At 43.6% G+C, this 19373-nt stretch overlaps 2 protein-coding genes across 3 annotated transcripts; both read left to right on the top strand.

Annotated features, from left to right (window-relative positions):
- The first annotated feature begins 307 nt into the window (after positions 1–307).
- Positions 308–9107, top strand: LOC134408019 (sulfotransferase 2B1-like). 2 transcript variants are annotated; one of them, XM_063140080.1, is made up of 7 exons: positions 308–449; positions 1089–1244; positions 4570–4778; positions 4875–5001; positions 5840–5934; positions 7362–7542; positions 8998–9107. In XM_063140080.1, exons 2-7 carry the CDS (start codon positions 1106–1108, stop codon positions 9105–9107), a joined length of 861 nt encoding a protein of 286 aa, XP_062996150.1. In that variant the 5' UTR covers positions 308–449; positions 1089–1105. The 2 variants fall into 2 exon arrangements, with proteins under 2 accessions (XP_062996150.1, XP_062996151.1); XM_063140081.1 differs by lacking the exon at positions 8998–9107 and adding an exon at positions 7898–8048 and having other exon boundaries at positions 309–449.
- A 1712-nt stretch (positions 9108–10819) lies between these two features.
- On the top strand, positions 10820–19097 carry LOC134408363 (sulfotransferase 2B1-like). Its single transcript, XM_063140622.1, has 7 exons — positions 10820–10936; positions 11578–11733; positions 14443–14651; positions 15021–15147; positions 16293–16387; positions 17505–17739; positions 18988–19097. The coding sequence occupies exons 2-7, from the start codon at positions 11595–11597 to the stop codon at positions 19095–19097; spliced, it is 915 nt and encodes a 304-aa protein (XP_062996692.1). The 5' UTR covers positions 10820–10936; positions 11578–11594.
- Positions 19098–19373: the final 276 nt, after the last annotated feature.

Here is a 19373-nt window from a genome sequence, read left to right as displayed (position 1 = left end):
CTAGGGATGGAGTCGAAAGCGGACTTCAGATCCATGAAGGCGACAAACAGTTTGCTACGTAGAAATTTAAGAGGTTTCTCATCTAAGTGAAAAAGAATCAGACCATGATCAGAGGTAGAGTGATTCTTTCTAAAGGCAGCTTGGGCCTCCGTGACAACTTTCACCCCACTCGTGTCATAGGCAAATGCCTCCATATAGCTGACGTGTTCTTTAAATATATGCATTGCAAAGATGGGACTGCAAAATTCATTTAATCAGCTCTAAAGAGAGGACACTGCAAGCCCATTTATTTCTCCTGACTCTGGAGTGTTTTTATCATATCTAATGATGCCAGAAGAACTTTGGAACTCTAAGTACTGATGCCGGAGTTCCTGTGTTCCCTTTCCTGTGCCAGCAAAGTCCAAAAGTAGTGGATGGGAGAGACCGTAAAAAGCAAGCTGAATTCATTGGTGAGTGAGGAATCATTTGGGGCTATTGAGGAGGGGGATTACGTGTTGGTGTGGGGAATGAGGTTTGTCCTCTTTTAAAGTCCAGCTTGTCTGGAACCGCGAGAGGTGAGTTCTCCACTTCCTGAATTTAGGGAGATCATCAATTCACAGAACTGCATTCTGCATTTTAGACTTTGTGGAATTGTCCTGTAAATGCCAAGGCCTCATGCAGAAGGACCCCTGAGGATTGTCTTAGGGTCTGGGCAGGTACATATGGGAGGAGGCATTCCTTGAGGTAACCTGGCCGCAAGCCGTTGGGGGCATTGAAAGTACTGTACTACTACTCTCTTTTATTTTAATGGATTCTTTTATTTTTATTATATACACTGTAGTTTCAATTTAGAGAAATTGATTTGTGCTTGAACGGCAATTTAAATGGCAGTTTTCATTTGCTCAAAAGAAAAGAAAAGAAAAGAAAAGAATGAAAATCCACTAGCTAGCTGAGTAACTGGTGTGTGTGTGTGTGTGTTTACAAAGGCTTACCTCCCTCATCCCCACTGCCACCACCTGCCTGAGACCTCTTGGCACCAGACGCCTCTGGAAGGACACCAGAGGTGTCTGGTGACAAGATTGCTGCATGTCTCTCTATTTCTCTTCCAGATAAGGTTTTTCCCCCAATGTCATCTGCACTGTATTTCACCCACAAGGGAATCCTTTTCCCCAATAAAGGGTATGATGTGGAAACACTCAACTTTGTGGAAAATGAATTCCAACTGTTGGACGACGATGTACTGAATGTTACTTATCCTAAATCAGGTCAGTGGTGCTGTTATGTTCCTGGACTAGTAGTCTTACATGGGCCCAGGCTTGCATGATAATGTGTGTTATTACACTTATGTCAAATGTGAAGCATGCAATAAACATTGAACAACAATATATTTTACCTCTTCCAACCCACTTCATGATTTACAACTTTCATTCCTTATATCCCAGTATCAGAGGCTGTAAGCTTATATATACCAGTTTCTGGAGGACATGGTCAAGAAGGTGCTGTTGCTGTTTAATTATACTAAAAAAGAAGAGAAAGATTGGGAAGAAAGGGGAAGAGAAATGAGAGTTAAGACTCAGATTAGATATTTGGGAATAAAAATTACGGAGAAGTTAGAGAGTTTAGAGAAAGAAAATTTAAATGTTTTTAAAAAAGAGATTTTAGTAAAATTGGAAAAATATAAAAGGTTAAATTTATCCTGGTTTGGAAGAATAGCATTAATAAAAATGAAGATTTTAGCAAAGATAAATTTTGTGTTTAGGATGCTACCAATAAAAATTTCAGAACTAGAGTTAAAAAGTTGGCAAAGGATTATAAATAACTTTTGTAATGGTGATAAGAAAGCGAGGGTAAATAAAAGTAAATGGTATTTGAGTCAAAAAAAGGGAGGATTGGGTCTCCCGAATATTACATTATATTATGTAGCCAATAGATTAAGCTATATAGTGGAGGCAATTTTAGGATTAGGGAACTTAGATTGGATGGAAGAAAAAAACATGAGTAACATAGAGACTAAATTAGAAAATTTTTTTTTATGGAAGGAAAAAAAAATGGGTGGAAGGTATAAATAATCCGCTTTTGAGGTCTCACTGGGAAATTTGGAGTAAATATAAAGGGGCGCTGCTTCCGAGCAGCTCTCCCTTGTCACCGGTAATATTGTTGAAGAATTTCCCGGAGGAATTAAAGAGTAGATTAAGCAAAGTTTTAATAGAAAAAAATAAAATGAAATTAAGAGATTGGTTAAGAGGAATGGGTACAAGAGAGGATATAGAAGAGGTCTTGAAGGATAAAAAGTTAACTTGGTTAAATTATAGGCAATTAGAACAATGGACTAAAAAGTGGGTAAGAGATAATGGAGAGTGTAGAGAATTAACAAAGTTTGAAGAATTAATAGATAAGAAAGATAAGGAAAGGGGGAAAAGAACAGTGTTAAAAGGGTTGATGAGCGAAATATATAGAATATTGGTGGAGAAAGGGACAATGGATAATTCGGGTAAAACGGTTTGGGAGACAGATTTGAAGGTACAAATAGGACAACAGGTATAGCTAAATCAAATGATTTTGAAGGAATTTGGAAACAGTTCCTAATATTTGTATTTTCTAAAGGGAGTGGGAATCCACCAGCAGAAGAAAGTATGAGATTCTGGAATCAGGAATGAGATCCCGTGGTGGGGGGTGCACTGTAGGTGTATTGATTATGTTATTAAGATAAGATATTGTATTCAACTGAATTATGTAGTATGTTGTGTGTTTTTTATGTGATGTAATGTGTATGTTTATGTATTGTAGAAAATAAAAAAAATTATATAAAAAAGAAAAGAAGGTGCTGTTGCATCCATGTCCTGCTAGAAGGTTACTGGTTGACCACTGTGTAAACAGAATGCTGGACTAGATGAAACCTTGGTCTGATCCAGCATGGCTCTTCCTATGTTCTATTCATGGGCAGTAAGGCTACTAGTCATGATGATTGCTATACCCACAGTATCAGTATGCTTCTGAATAACACTTGCTAGGCAAAATACACAGGAGGATGTTATCAATTATTATTATTATTATTATTATTATTATTATTAATTTATAAAGCGCCATCAATTTTCATGGCGCTGTACAGAATAAAACAAAACAAGACAATCTGCTTTATGGCTTACAATTTAAAATTTACGTAACAGACAGGGGAGGGAGGGGAAAAACCAATAGGGGTAGGGACATTAAAACGAAATATAGACTAGTATGACGACGCTACAGTTAAAAAGCTTTCGAGAAAAGAAATGTTTCCAAGCGAGATTTAAAAACAGAAATTGACATTGTGGTCCTCAAATGCAATGGAAGAGAATTCCAGGCATAGGGGGCAGCGAGCGAGAACGGGCGAAGACGAGCGAGAGATGTGGAAACTCTTGGGCAGGTAAGAGACATGGTGTTAATGGAGCGGAGGGCACGAGCAGGGCAATGTGGACTTCCCACTGGAGCAACTGTCAGAAAAGATATTTGAGAGAAGGGGAGAATGTATCACACAGAGAACAGCAAAAGCTTCAAAGTATAGCAAAAGCTAGAAAAGTAGGAATGAGTGGAATTATTTTCAGATACATTCAATGTCTCACCTGTTCTGTATTCCAGTGATTTTAACATTAAGATGTTATATAGAACAGGTATGTCTTAATTATGTGCTGTGAAATCAGACATGTGACCAAGGCCATATTTGGGTGGGCACGTCCCGTTGTGGGCTGGACATGTTGGGCGTGGCCATGTTATCCTCCTTTTTGGTTTCCAAATTATGGTCACCCTACTGGTTGAACACTGTAGGAACAAAATGCTACACTAGTTAGGTCTTTGCTCCGATCCAATAAGACTATTCTGTTCTTATGACCACCAATGCACCATAGTCATCTCTAGTTTTTCCCTAGATCTGGATTTGCCTCTATAGCTAATGTATGTCAACCCACTCCCTGCCTGAACGAAATTTCTCTACACCCTTCAGGCTTTCTTCCTATCGTACAAAGTTCTGTGGACAAAACAAAGTAAGAACTTAATGTTAATAAAACCAAGAGTGAAATAAGGGCATTTATTTAAGGGAAGGAAGGGGAAATGTGCCATGATGATGATGATGATGATTTGCATTTATATATCGACTCATAGCTGAAGCTCTCTGGGCAGTTCACATAATAAAACTGGTGGAGGGTGGAGATGGGGAGGCCTCAGTTCCACTGCTGTATGATGATAATGCATATCCGTCTCTGAAGGCAGGAAGGAGCCAATGGTGCCCCCTGATTGGTCGTAATGGGTGGCCCCATGCCAATAATAATAATAATATTATTAATAATAATAATAATAATCTGCTTTCATAGTGCAATATCCTGCTTGGTGAAGATGTGTCATGGGTCCCAACAGTTGTCAGCGCACTTCAGTACCACTATAAAGCAGTAGTGTAGATCCTGCAGTGCACTTCAATACTGCTATAAAGCAATAGTGTGGCTCCTTACTTTTATATACCGCTTTCAGTGGAATATCCTGCTTGGTGTAGATGAGCCCTCTATTGCAGTACCAAGAGTGGATGGGAAGAAGAGGCAACCGTATGATTATTGGACTCCCTTCCAGGTACCAATTGGATGGGGGAGATCTTGGGCTTGATCTGGCACAATGGAGACCCATCATGGGTTCGCAGCTCAGTTGTGTGGGAACGGTCACCATGGATTGAGGCTAGTGATGGTATGAAGATTGCCTTGGCATCTCCTCCACCCAGACTCATGGCTTCTCACTTGCCATTTCAGCTTTTCCCCAAGTCATTTCTCCAGTCCAAGGCTAAGGTAAGGCAGCAACAATTCTCATATCAAGCCCACCTTCACCTCCTGAGAAGGGTGAGATGTGGCCCTCTCACAATGTCACCCTTGCCTCTCCTACAGGTGGTCTATACTCTGCGTAATCCCAAGGATGTGCTGGTCTCATTTTACCACTATTCCAAATGCTGCAAAATATTCAAGGACCCTGGAACTGTGGAAGAGTTCCTGGAGGAATTCCTGAGTGGGAATGGTATGGAAAGAGGACAAACAAATGTCTTCCTCCATTTGGCTTGTAGCACACCTCCCCCCCAAAAGACACACTGAGCAATATAACCACTGAACTAGATTGTAAGCCTATGCGGCAGGGTCTTGCTATTTACTGTTTTACTCTGTACAGCACCATGTACATTGATGGTGCTATATAAATAAATAATAATAATAATAATCCTGTCCTCCTTTACCCAGTAGTAGAAGCCAGCAGTTGAGACTTGTAACTACAAGTGTCTTTCATTTGTTTATCCTGACTTCTCTGAAGAAATTTTGTGCATTTGTCAAAGTGCTGAACTGGACCTGTTATTGTATTTATCTAACACTGTATTTTTGTATCCTGCTCTCCACAAGGCCACAAGACTGGGTACAAGACTGGCGGAGTTGTGCCATGTTACCCCTCATAATCATGGTGTAAGCTTAGTGGTAGAAATACTGGCTGCCACAGACTAGTCCAAAGCCACTCTGTGTATCTCATAACTGAGTGAAGATGGGCTGGTCCAACATGCTATGCCCCACACCATGAAGGCTTTCTTCTTACCCATCCTCATAACCTTATCACAGAACTATTAATTCCAACAGGGCAAAAGGGAAGGAAGGGGAAATGTGCCATGCTCATTAACTGCTTTCCTTGAATATATATGCCATTCACAGGTAGATGTGAATCACCTGAACATATGGAGGGTGGAAATGACGAGGCCTCAGTTTCAGTTGTGAGACGATAATGCGTATCTGTGTCTGAAGGCAGGAAGTGTATCCCTCCTGTCCCTGTCCCCCTGGACTGTTGACAAGCCACTTTTGGCTCTGCTTTGCTCTTCCAGTGGTGTATGGTTCCTGGTTTGACCATGTAAAAAGTTGGTTGGAGGTGAAGGGGAGACCCAATGTCTTCTTCAACAGTTATGAAGACCTGCAGCAGGTATGGTTTGACCGTCGGCTGTATACACACCCATCCTGGCTTACGTTGTTTCTTCACTTCTCCAAGTGAAGGTTTTTAACAATGGAAAGCTGTTAAGTGCAATGAGCCTCTATGAACATAAGAAGAGCTGTGCTGGATTTGATCAAGTATCCATTTGGTCCAGCATTCTGTTCATACAGTGGCCAACCAGTTGCCCATGGGAAAGCCACAGGCAGGAAATGACTGGAACAGCACCCTCCTGCCCCTGGTCCCCAGCAACTGGTGCACATAGTCATGCTATCTCTGATACTGGAGATAGTATATAGCTATCAGGACAAGGGGCCATTGGTAGCCTTCTCCTCCATGAATCTATCCACTCCCTTTTTAAAACTATCTGAATTGGTGGTCATCACTATATCCTATGTTAGTGAATTCCATAGTTTAACTATGTACTGTATGAAGAGGTCTTTTCTTTTCTTTGTCCTGATTCTCCCACCTATCAGCTTCATGGGATGACTCCATTGTGTTCTAGTATTGTGAAAGAGAAATGTCTCCTTATCCACTTATCCCCACCGCATGTACATCTATCACGTCTCTCCTCAATCATGTTTTCTCTAAGCTAAGCAGTCCCAGATGTTGCAAGCTTTCCTCGTAGGAGGGTTGCTCCAATCACTTGATCTTTTTAGTTCTCTTTTCTGAACTTTTTCCAGCTCTACAAAATCATTTCTAAGGTCTGGTCACTGGAACTGTGCACAGTATTCCAAGTGTGGTCTCACCATAGATGTATTTAAGTGTAATCTTGGCAGGTTTTCTTTTTCATTGGCTTTGTAATTATGTCAAACATGAAATGCTGACCAGCACACTTGGTCAACATTTTCATCGACCTGTTCATCGTAATTAAGAACTCCTTCTTGCTCAGTCAACACTAGCTCAGATCCCATTAGCGTATATGTGAAGTTGGATTTTTTTGCCTCATAATGTGCATCACTTTCCCCTTGCTGTCCTCCAGGGTTCCAACTAAAAGCTGCTGTGCCACCTTTTTAATGTTAAGCATCAGCAGTCGGGTTGTATTCTGGTTCAACTAGAGCCCATCCCTTTTGTACAGGCCCAGCTTGTCCCAAAACATTTCCAGCACCCTAGAAATTTGAAGCCTTCTTCTCTACACCACCATCTTACCCACACATTGAAACTTCTCAGTTTTGCCTGCTTAGATGGCCCTGTGCATGGAACAGGGAGCATTTAAGAGAAAGCCACCTTGGTAGTACGGGATTTCGCACATTTATTGTGGTTTCCAGGACCTGCCTGTCATGGGGACCATTATAAACCAGAACTACTGACTCCACCCCAGCACGATCTACAAATCTGTTGAGTTGGTGTGTGATGTCCACAAGCTGAACCTCCACACTAGGCAGGCAGTTTCCCATGCCGTCTGTTTATTTCTCTGCCAGGACCTGCGAGGCAGTGTGGAGAAGATCTGCCATTTCCTTGGAAAGGAGCTGAATAGCCAGCAAATTGATTCTGTGGTGGAAAATGCCTCCTTCCAGAAGATGAAGGACAACCCGAAGTCCAACTTCACCACACTGCCAGATGACTTTTTAGACCACAAGAAAGGGAAGTTATTGAGGAAAGGTAAAAGCAGACCTTCCTGGGTATTTAGTGTTGTCACATGTGCATTTGCTGTTGTTTATTATTTATTATTATTATTTATTTAGAATATTTATATACCGCTCCCCATTGAAAAATTTCGGAGCGCCCAATAATTTTAGGAAATGTCAACATATTTATAGAGTCAGTTCCCCTGAGATACTATGGCAGAACTTTCCCACCAATCATAATACAGTTCTGAAAATGCAAGAACCAATAAGAAGCCAAGCATTTAGGCATGTACAGAGTATGAGTGCTTCTCTGACTAGAAGATACCACAGTTACAGAAAAACAGCAAAACATCTCTATCTGTTATTTTCTTGGTTATCTTTCGTTGCAGACATCTTCCACCCTCTGACTGCCGGGGTGGACAACGCCTATGTTGTCACGTAGTTTCAGCATCAACTTAACTCTAAAAGCAAAAGCAATTGCAGCATTAAAAATAAGTTTTAAAAGAACAGGAAGCCATGAACTTTATGAACTATAGCTAAGGATGACAGGCCATTTTCTTATACCCATGGGCATAGTAAAAGAACCAGCTACAATTCCACGACAGGTGTACAAGGTAAAATGAAAATAAAAACAGAATAAAACAAAAATTTAAAACAAAATTAAAACAAAATTTAAAAGAAGCAAAAACAGAAATCCAAGGCTGCATGTTAAAGAAAGGCTTCTTGGAATAAAGACGTTTTTAAGGAGGCGCCGAAAGGAGTGCAAGGTTGGCGCCTGCCTGACCTCCAGAGGCAGGGAATTCCACAGGAGGGGGGCCACCACGCTGAAGGCTCTTCCCCTGGTGGATTCCAATCGGAGGATGGATCTATGTGGAACCACCAGGAGCAGGCCCTCGGATGACCTCAGTGACCGGGCAGGTTGCTAAGGGAGAAGGCGCTCTCTCAGGTATCCTGGGTGGCAGCCACTGACCAAGAGAGATGGGAGGCAGGGAAGGACAGCCTCTTCCACCGTGCTTGGGAGCAGCAGGCCAGCTGAAGAGATTCAAGGCTGGGTTATTTATTTAGGTTTATTGATATACAAGCCTTTCCACGTGAGAACCCACATGCATTCCACATGATTCACCCAGTTCTCTCCACCAACACTTTGCCAGCTGCTTCATCTAGTGCCTGCTTGGTGCTCACTCAAGGAATTGCTGGAATGCAGCAGAAGTGGTACCGACACATGTTGCCTGAGTAGTCTGTGAATCTGCCTGCTGACTCAATCAAGCTTTCCCAAAGGGTGCTGCGTGAGTGCAGTTGGGAGACAGCTATAATGCAACAGCCAGTTGGTCCAGGGCCCCAGCACTGTAACGGGTCTGGCTCAGAATGACGTCACAGTAGGCAGCTTCCTCACTCTGCCTAAAGGAAGGGCCAGCCTTTAAAGGGACACTCATTTCTGTGTGCTAGCTCAACTACTTTGCGTTTACTGCTCCCTCTTGTGGTGTTCCAGGGATCGTCGGGGACTGGAAGAACCTCCTGACAGTGGCACAGAGTGAACGCTTTGACCGCGTTTATCAGGAGAAGATGAAGGGAGTGAGTGTGACCTTCCCATGGGAATGAAGAAGGCCAGACTGCTTCTTCTGCTGTTCTGTTTTCTTCCTGTCTGTGCCTCATATGGCTCAGGTTCCTTCTTATAAATCATTGGGCTGTATTACCAGAGTATTGTTATTTCTCCAGGTGTGAAGGAAGCTGAGCAGGAATTTCACAGTCCAAACAGGGGAGAAGTGCAAACAGGTCCAAAGCTACATGGATATGTTATGTTCAATTCTAGGCTCACATGAAGCTTGCTCCCCAGCTGTCTGGGTGATGTCACAGACTGAAAATATATTTCTTTTGAAAAACTAACCCCCCTTTCTCATAATTTTTGCTTGGTTCCCTAACCTCACTACTCCTCACTTTCCAGAGATTCACAGAGAGTAAAGTACGATACATTCCAACTAGATTTCCTTGTAATTTGTGAACTGCATTACACAGGCAATATTTCCCACATGATAGCTACCTTTAGGCAGGATCTTCCATTTCTTAATCTTGTTTTTAATCGTCACCTTTCTTTACATGGAGTTGGGCTGAGACTCTGATTTCACTAGAGGCGTTGGAATCAGTTAGTCAGGACCCATGGTCTTCTTCAATGTCACGACTCAAGAATTTGTGGATAACAACCATTCAGAACAAGAGTATGAGAAAATGCTTTCATTTGTGGCAGAGCATAGGTTCATGTCATATAATTTGTGACTCTGGACTTAATGGTCTTATGAAGGAGCCTATTTATTTATTTATTACATTTATATACTTTCCAATGGCTGAAGCTCTCTGGGCGTTTCACAAATTTCATACCCACAAAATACAGCAGAGAGTACAAATATGGCCATGTTGTATCAGTTCAATCGTGAGGCAGGCAACTAAAATGTCGCTTCTTCGCCGTCGCCCTGCTATTCTATATTTTAGAAACGCTTCCGCATGACTGATAAAGCAAAGAAAAAAAAAGGAACAAGAACCAAAATAAAACTCCCAATTGCCAATCCTGATTGAAAAGAAGAAGAAAATACTCCAAAGCATGTGAAGTTTTGTATTTTAAATGCACTCAGCAGGAATAAAACGGAGTTTGCTTCTGCTGCCCCAATGCTGAACAGATTAGGCACCATTCTTTTTGTAGAAAAATGGAAGGTAGGTCCCAATCCCTGCTTGGGTCCTAATGCCTGTGCCTAGAAGCATAGCAGGAGGGATCCAGTCTAGCTTCCCTGGGAAGGGAGTTCCAGAGCCCTGGAGCAGACACCGAGAAGGCCCTCTCCTGCATCCCCACCGGGCGTTCCTCTGGTGCTGGTGGGACTGAGAGAAGGGCCTTGTAATTATTAATGGGAAAACGTGAGATGCTTTGGAGACTGGCGATGGCCCAGCCACATGAGTATGGCTGAAGTGGGGATGGGGCATGTGTGTCTGCATGCACACTCCACCTACTTGGCTACTTCCTCGAACTTTATGTGTTCGGTGTGAAGATTGGAGAAAGGGCCTTAGAAGCACTGTTGGCCTGCCGAGGACCTAGATGGCAGGAGCTGAATTTGGCATGGCCTATGATTCAGGGCTGCTCTCACACAACCCACTTTCACCCCACTCGTGTCATAGGCAAATGCCTCCATATAACTGATGTGCTCTTTAAATATATGCATTGCTGAGATGGGACTGCAAAATTCATTTAATCAGCTCTAAAGAGAGGACACTGCCAGCCCATTTATTTCTCCTGACTCTGGAGTGTTTTTATCATATCTAATGATGCCAGAAGAACTTTGGAACTCTAAGTACTGATGCCGGAGTTCCTGTGTTCCCTTTCCTGTGCCAGCAAAGTCCAAAAGTAGTGGATGGGAGAGACCGTAAAAAGCAAGCTGAATTCATTGGTGAGTGAGGAATCATTTGGGGCTATTGAGGAGGGGGATTACGTGTTGGTGTGGGGAATGAGGTTTGTCCTCTTTTAAAATCCAGCTTGTCTGGAACCGCGAGAGGTGAGTTCTCCACTTCCTGAATTTAGGGAGACCATCAATTCACAGAACTGCATTCTGCATTTTAGGCTTTGTGGAATTGTCCTGTAAATGCCAAGGGCTCATGCAGAAGGACCCCTGAGGATTGTCTTAGGGTCTGGGCAGGTACATATGGGAGGAGGCATTCCTTGAGGTAACCTGGCCGCAAGCCGTTGGGGGCATTGAAAGTACTGTACTACTACTCTCTTTTATTTTAATGGATTCTTTTATTTTTATTATATACACTGTAGTTTCAATTTAGAGAAATTGATTTGTGCTTGAACGGCAATTTAAATGGCAGTTTTCATTTGCTCAAAAGAAAAGAAAAGAAAAGAAAAGAATGAAAATCCACTAGCTAGCTGAGTAACTGGTGTGTGTGTGTGTGTGTGTTTACAAAGGCTTACCTCCCTCATCCCCCCTGCCACCACCTGCCTGAGACCTCTTGGCACCAGACGCCTCTGGAAGGACACCAGAGGTGTCTGGTGACAAGATTGCTGCATGTCTCTCTATTTCTCTTCCAGATAAGGTTTTTCCCCCAATGTCATCTGCACTGTATTTCACCCACAAGGGAATCCTTTTCCCCAATAAAGAGTATGATGTGGAAACACTCAACTTTGTGGAAAATGAATTCCAACTGTTGGACGACGATGTACTGAATGTTACTTATCCTAAATCAGGTCAGTGGTGCTGTTATGTTCCTGGACTAGTAGTCTTACATGGGCCCAGGCTTGCATGATAATGTGTGTTATTACACTTATGTCAAAAGTGAAGCATGCAATAAACATTGAACAACAATATATTTTACCTCTTCCAACCCACTTCATGATTTACAACTTTCATTCCTTATATCCCAGTATCAGAGGCTGTAAGCTTATATATACCAGTTTCTGGAGGACATGGTCAAGAAGGTGCTGTTGCATCCATGTCCTGCTAGAAGGTTACTGGTTGACCACTGTGTAAACAGAATGCTGGACTAGATGAAACCTTGGTCTGTTCCAGCATGGCTCTTTCTATGTTCTATTCATGGGCAGTAAGGCTACTAGTCATGATGATTGCTATACCCACAGTATCAGTATGCTTCTGAATAACACTTGCTAGGCAAAATACACAGGAGGATGTTATCAATTATTATTATTATTATTATTATTATTATTATTATTATTATTATTTTATAAAGCGCCATCAATTTTCATGGCGCTGTACAGAATAAAACAAAACAAGACAATCTGCTTTATGGCTTACAATTTAAAATTTACGTAACAGACAGGGGAGGGAGGGGAAAAACCAATAGGGGTAGGGACATTAAAACGAAATATAGACTAGTATGACGACGCTACAGTTAAAAAGCTTTCGAGAAAAGAAATGTTTCCAAGCGAGATTTAAAAACAGAAATTGACATTGTGGTCCGCAAATGCACTGGAAGAGAATTCCAGGCATAGGGGGCAGCGAGCGAGAGATGTGGAAACTCTTGGGCAGGTAAGAGACATGGTGTTAATGGAGCGGAGGGCACGAGCAGGGCAATGTGGACTTCCCACTGGAGCAACTGTCAGAAAAGATATTTGAGAGAAGGGGAGAATGTATCACACAGAGAACAGCAAAAGCTTCAAAGTATAGCAAAAGCTAGAAAAGTAGGAATGAGTGGAATTATTTTCAGATACATTCAATGTCTCACCTGTTCTGTATTCCAGTGATTTTAACATTAAGATGTTATATAGAACAGGTATGTCTTAATTATGTGCTGTGAAATCAGACATGTGACCAAGGCCATATTTGGGTGGGCACGACCCGTTGTGGGCTGGACATGTTGGGCGTGGCCATGTTATCCTCCTTTTTGGTTTCCAAATTATGGTCACCCTACTGGTTGAACACTGTAGGAACAAAATGCTACACTAGTTAGGTCTTTGCTCCGATCCACTAAGACTATTCTGTTCTTATGACCACCAATGCACCATAGTCATCTCTAGTTTTTCCCTAGATCTGGATTTGCCTCTATAGCTAATGTATGTCAACCCACTCCCTGCCAGAACGAAATTTCTCTACACCCTTCAGGCTTTCTTCCTATCGTACAAAGTTCTGTGGACAAAACAAAGTAAGAACTTAATGTTAACAAAACCAAGAGTGAAATAAGGGCATTTGTTCACAAATGGTCAGTAAGAGGCCCAGTGTCTAGAGACGCTCTGTGTGGGCAGTATCCTGTGGTACCCCTTCACAGAGCAGATACTTCATAGTAAATGGGCCTAGTTTACGTAGGACTGCCATTGGGTACTGCCCTATATTTGCTTGTACCATGACCTTACGATAGGTGGCAGCAGAAGACATAAGAAGAGTCCTGGTGGATCAGGCCAAAAGTTTACGCAGACCAGCATTTCCCCCCCCCCCATAGAAACCAACCAGATTCCTTTGAGTAAACCACCGGAAGACATCACTCTCTTGCTTGCATTCCATTGGAACAGGTATTCAAAGGCATAATGTCTCAAATACTGAATGTTGCATCAAAATAATTGCATCAACAAAATCACTGGAGGAAACAGCACTACTCAGTCCTTAGAATGAATATTATTATTATTATTGTTATTATTATTATTATTATTATTATTATTATTATTATTATTATTATTATTATTTACATTCATATACCACCCCAGAGTCAAAGCTGTCTGGGTGGATTACATAGGACAACACACTAAAAAACCATATTCAACAATTTAAAATCACAAAAACATACAAATTAAAATCACATAAACGTACAAAAACAAACACAAGCTAATTACATATTGCTAAATGCCTGGGAGAAGAGAAAAGTCTTGACCTGGCGCTGAAAAGTTAACAACGTCGTCGCCAGGCAGGCCTCTTCAGGGAGATTGTTCCACAATTGGGGGACCATCACAGAAAAGGCCCTCTCATTGCCATCCTCCGAGCTTCCTTCAGAGTAGGCACCCAGAGGAGGACCTTCAAATGCTGTACCTTTTTTAAGGAAGCAGGAGGATCCTGAGAAATGTTGAACAAAAGTCATCCATCTTTGAAAAGAAGATGTCTATCCTGACATAACACCCCTGTTGACATCTCTGAATGCTGATTGCATTACAGACAAAGATGAGCATCTCTTCAGTTCTTTATTCTCCTTGCTAACATCTTTCCTTGCCGCCAGTCAGAAAGGTGTATGCTCAAGTTAGACATGACTATGTCGACTTGGTGATGAATTTAGGGAATCCTGGCTTTGTAGAGTTTTAAGTAGCTCCTAGGTCTACAGAAATTCATTCCAGTTCTTATGATTTTGCATAGACAGGGAATTATGTGTGGTCGGTGGAACGGAAGGTGAAAGTGGGTAAGTAAAAAGGGTGTAGGGGAAGAAGAGGCAACCGTATGATTATTGGACTCCCTTCCAGGTACCAATTGGATGCAGGAGATTTTGGGCTTAATCTGGCACAATGGGGACCCATCATGGGTTCACAGCTCGTTTGTGTGGGACCGGTCACCATGGATAGAAAGTACTCATGGTATGAAGATTGCCCTGGCATCTCCTCCACCCAGACTCATGGCTTCTCACATGCCATTCCAGCTTTTCCCCAAGTCATTTCTCCAGTCCAAGGCTAAGGTAAGACAGGAACAATTCTCACATCAAGCCCACCTTCACCTCCAGCTCGTCTAGAACACAGATATGGGGAGTTCTGAGTTGACTCACCTTCCATTCATAGGAAGCAAGGAATTTATAGGAACCATTTATAGGAAGCAAATACATTCTATGGTTCCATTGCCTCTGCCAGTGTTCCAAGGCTTTAAAAGTACTCCTGGCAGCTTTTTCGCTATGATTCCCAGGAAAATAATTCTTGATCGAGGTCCTTAGGGTAATCCCAGTTAAAACCGTAATGCAAACGGCATGTTCCATTTGCAGAGCATTTGGAGCTTCTTTGTAACAGGGGTGAGATGCCGCCCTCTCACAATGTCACCTTTGCCTCTCCTCCAGGTGATCTATACTCTGCGTAATCCCAAGGATGTGCTGGTCTCATTTTACCACCACTCCAAAATCTTCAAAATATTCAAGGACCCTGGAACTGTGGAAGAGTTCTTGGAGGAATTCCTGAGTGGGAATGGTATGCAAAGAGGCCATTAAACCGTCTTCCTCCATTTGGGTTGTAGCACTCCTCCCCCATGAGAGACTGGGGGGGATCCGCACGTCACTCCCAGAGCGCTTCTATGTGGTCCCAGTGCACCCCGAAAACTATAGAGTGACTTCCCTGTAAAAGAAATGACGAAGAGCCGTCCATGGCGCCGCCGCCGCCGCTGAGGAGAGCTCTCCGCCGGCGAGGAGAGCTCAGCAAAAGAAGGCGGGGTGAAAAGTGGAAGAAGCTCTCCACCCCGCCTTCTTTTGCCGAGCTCTCCTCGCTGGCGAAGAGCTCTCGTTGTCGTCGTCGGTGGCATGGACGGCTCTTCGTCGTTTCTTTTACAGGGAAGTCACTCTATAGTTTTCGGGGTGCACTGGGACCGCATAGAAGCACTCTGGGAGCGACGTGGGGATCCCCCCTCACTGAGCAATATAACCACTGAACTCCCCTGCCCTCCTTTACACCGTAGTAGAAGTCAGCAGTTGAGATTTGTAGCTGCAACAGTGACTTTCATTTGATTATCTTGTCTTCTCTGAGGAAATCTTGTGCATTTGTCAAAAGTGGTGAACTGGACCTGTTATTGTATTTATCTAACACTGTATATTTGTATCCTGCCCTCCACAAGGCCACAAGCCTGGGTACATAGAGTTGTCCCATGTTAGCCCTCAGAATAGTGGTGTGAGCTTAGAGGTAGAAATATTGACTGCCACAGACTAGTCCAAAGCCACTCTGTGTTTCTCATGACTGAGTGAAGATGGGAAGTCCAGTCTCCCCTGGGCTGGTCCAGCACTCCAGGTACCACACCACGAAGGCTTTCTTCGTACTCGATCCTCATAACGTTATCACAGAACGGTAATTCCCAACAGGGCAAAGGGGAAGGAAGGGGAAATGTGCCATGCTGCTGCTGCTCCTGCTGCTGCTGCTGATTTGCATTTGTATACCGCCCATAGCTGAAGCTCTCTGGGCAGTTCACATAATTAAACTGGTGGAGGGTGGAGATGGCGAGGCCTCAGTTCCAGTGCTGTGTGATGATAATGCATATCCACCTCTGAAGGCAGGAAGTGTAACCCTCCTCCACCCCCCGGCCCTCGGACTGTTGACATGCCACTTTTGGCTCTGCTTTGCTCTTCCAGTGATGTATGGTTCCTGGTTTGACCATGTGAAAAGTTGGCTGGAGGTGAAGGGGAGACCCAATGTCTTCTTTAACAGTTATGAAGAGCTGCAGCAGGTATGGTTTGACCTTTGGCTGTATACACACCCATCCTGGCTTACGTTGTTTCTTTACTTCTCCAAGTGAAAGTTTTTTAAAATGGCATGCTGTTGAGTGCAGAGAGTCTCTAGGAACGGAAGAAGAGCTGTGCTGGATCTGGAGAAGAATCCATCTGGTCCAGCATTCTGTTCACACAGTGGCCACCCAGCTGCTCATGGGAAAGCCACAGGCAGGACATGACTGGAGCAGCACCCTCCTGCCCCTGTTCCCCAGCAACTAGTGTACATAGGCATCCTACCTCTGATACGGGAGATGGTACATAGCTATCGACTAGTAGCCATTGGTAGCCTTTCCCCTTGCTTACACTGTCAGCTGTTTTCCAGGGTTCCAGTTAAAAGCTAAAGTTTCACCTTTTTACGTTAAGCCCCAGGGATTAGGTTTTATTTAGGTTCAAATGGAGCCCATCCCTCTTGTACCCAGGCCCAGACATTTCCCAGCACCTTATAAATTTGATGCCTTCTTCTCAACACCACCATCTCATCCACACATTGAAACTCCTCAGTTTTGCCTGCTTAGATGGCCCTGTATATAGAACATGGAGCATTTCAGAGAAAGCTACCTTGGTAGTACTGCATTTCATCCTCCTACTTCTAATATTTATTGCGGTTTCCAGGACCCCATGTCTCGGGTACCATCCTCTGATTGGAGTCCACCAGGGGAAGAGCCTTCAGTGTGGTGGCTCCCCTTCTGTGGAATTCCCTGCCTCTGGAGGTCAGGCAGGCGCCAACTTTGTACTCCTTTCGGCATCTCCTGAAAACATCATTATTCCAGGAAGCCTTTCCTTAATGTCTAGCCATTAGTCATTGTTTCTGCTTCCTTTAAAATCTGTTTTAACTGTTTTATTCAGTTTTTATTTTCATTTTATCTTGTACACCGCTTTGAAACTTTCAATGGGGAGCCATATATAAATATTGTAAATCAATCAATCAATCAATCAATCAATAAAAATAATTATAAACCACCACTACTGACTCCACCTCAGCAATGTCTACAAAGCTATGTAGATGGTGTGTGATGTCCACAACCCTGCAGCAGGCGGACAGTTTCCTAGCCAATCTGCTTGTCTCTCCGCCAGGATCTGCGAGGCAGTGTGGAGAAGATCTGCCTTTTCCTTGGGAAGGAGCTGAACAGCCAGCAAATTGATTCTGTGGTGGAAAATGCCTCCTTCCAGAAGATGAAGGACAACCCGAAGTCCAACTACACCGCAGTGTCAGATGACATTTTAGATCACAAGAAAGGGAAGTTCTTGAGGAAAGGTAAAAGCAGAGCGTCCTGGGTATCTAGTGTTGCCACATGTGCATTTGCTGGAGGTCAAGTGGCAGATGGGAGGCAGGGAAAGATGCCACACTGCCTTGAGCTTCCTCATACGTTTCCCGCTCAACTAGAATTAATGGCGAAGGGTTGCCTTTTCATGTGCCTGTGGTGGGAGGGTCATTTGTGTGAGATGGGCACCCCTGCATCCCAATCAGATATGTTCTGAACTGATAAGATTCTTCTCCACTGACAGGTGGCCCTTTCTGAAAAACCCAGGTGGAAAACGTTTTGTTTCCTTTGAGAGGTTTTGAAATGGAGGCACTTGGCAACCTTGTTGTTGTTGAGATTGTTGTTGTTGTTGATGATGATTTCATTTCCCAATTTTTTTTAGAATAACAGACATAGATGCCTCATCTATGTCTTCTGTTAAATGCCTGGGAAGAGGATGGTCGTTACCCAGCACCCAGATGATGACAGTGTCAGCCCCAGTTGGGTGTCAATGCGGAGCTCATTCCATAGTCAGGGCAGCCACCTCTGAGAAGGCCCTCTCCTTGTTGCCACCTTCTGAACCTCCCTTGTAGGTGGAAATCAGAGCGGGGTCAGTTGTTGATCATAGTGCAGTCTTAGGTAGACCTGTGCTGAAAGGAGCCTGCAAAATGTAAGATATATCGTATTTGTAGAATTTCTGCAGAGGCCTCTTGGAAGCGGCAATATGAGAGAGCAATCGGGGCCTTCCCATGGCATTTTCTCAGCCTGCACAGGGGAGTGTCCACTCTCTGCATTCCATGGAAAGAAGCTGCCTAGACTGGCAGTTGAATCGGACTTGAATGCTGGCAACCAGACAGCCTCCTCCACCACGCTTGAGAGCAGCAAGCCAGCAAGACATTCCACATGATACACTGAGCTCTCTCCTCCATCATTTTGCCAGCAGCTTTGCCAGGTGCAGAATCAGCGGCATCAACACGTGTTGCCTGAGTAGTTTGTGAAACTGCCTGCTTACTCAAGCAAGCTTTCCCAAATGGTGCTCTGTGAGTGCATTTGGGAGAAAGCTATGATCTGACAGCAAGCTGGCACAAGCCATTAAAGAATACACAGAGGACAAGCACTGATGGGGGGGTGGCTCAGAAGGACATCATAATAGTAGGTGGTGGATCAGCCAGGTTGGAGGGCTGCCCCTGCTGCCGACCATCATCCATATCCTTCCTCACTCTGCCTAAAGGTAGGGTCAGCCTTTAAAGGGTCACTCATTTCTGTTTGCCGGTTCAACTTCTTTGCATTTACTGCTTGCTCTTGTGGTCTTCTAGGGATCGTCGGGGACTGGAAGAACCACCTGACAGTGGCACAGAATGAACGCTTTGACCGCGTTTATCAGGAGAAGATGCGGCGAGTGAGTGTGACTTTCCCATGGGACTGAAGAAGGCCAGACTGCTGCTTCTGCTGTTCTGTTTTCTTTCTGTCTGTGCCTCATATGGCTCAGGTTCCTTCTAATAAATCATTAGGCTGTATTACCAGGGTAGTGTTATTTCTCCAGGTGTGAAGGAAGCTGAGCAGGAATTTCACAGTCCAAACAGGGGAGGAGAGCAAACATGCCCAAAGATGCATGGATACATTCTATGTTCAATTCTAGGCTCACTTCAAGCTTAGCCTTGCTTGCCCCTCAGCTGTCTGCGTGATGTCACAGTGTGGATCT

Source organism: Elgaria multicarinata, chromosome 13 (genome assembly GCF_023053635.1).
Source record: "Elgaria multicarinata webbii isolate HBS135686 ecotype San Diego chromosome 13, rElgMul1.1.pri, whole genome shotgun sequence".
Classification (NCBI taxonomy): Eukaryota; Metazoa; Chordata; class Lepidosauria; order Squamata; family Anguidae; genus Elgaria; species Elgaria multicarinata.
This window is presented reverse-complemented; position numbering and strand designations above follow the sequence as displayed.

Coding starts and splice junctions, on each gene's coding strand:
- LOC134408019 (XM_063140080.1), top strand. CDS start 1,106: ATGTCATCTGCACTGTATTTCACCCACAAGGGAATCCTTTTCCCCAAT. Junction 5,935..7,361: donor GTTATGAAGACCTGCAGCAG/GTATGGTTTGAC, acceptor TTTCTCTGCCAG/GACCTGCGAGGCAGTGTGGA. Junction 7,543..8,997: donor AGGGAAGTTATTGAGGAAAG/GTAAAAGCAGAC, acceptor GTGGTGTTCCAG/GGATCGTCGGGGACTGGAAG.
- LOC134408363 (XM_063140622.1), top strand. CDS start 11,595: ATGTCATCTGCACTGTATTTCACCCACAAGGGAATCCTTTTCCCCAAT. Junction 15,148..16,292: donor GGAATTCCTGAGTGGGAATG/GTATGCAAAGAG, acceptor TTGCTCTTCCAG/TGATGTATGGTTCCTGGTTT. Junction 16,388..17,504: donor GTTATGAAGAGCTGCAGCAG/GTATGGTTTGAC, acceptor TCTCTCCGCCAG/GATCTGCGAGGCAGTGTGGA.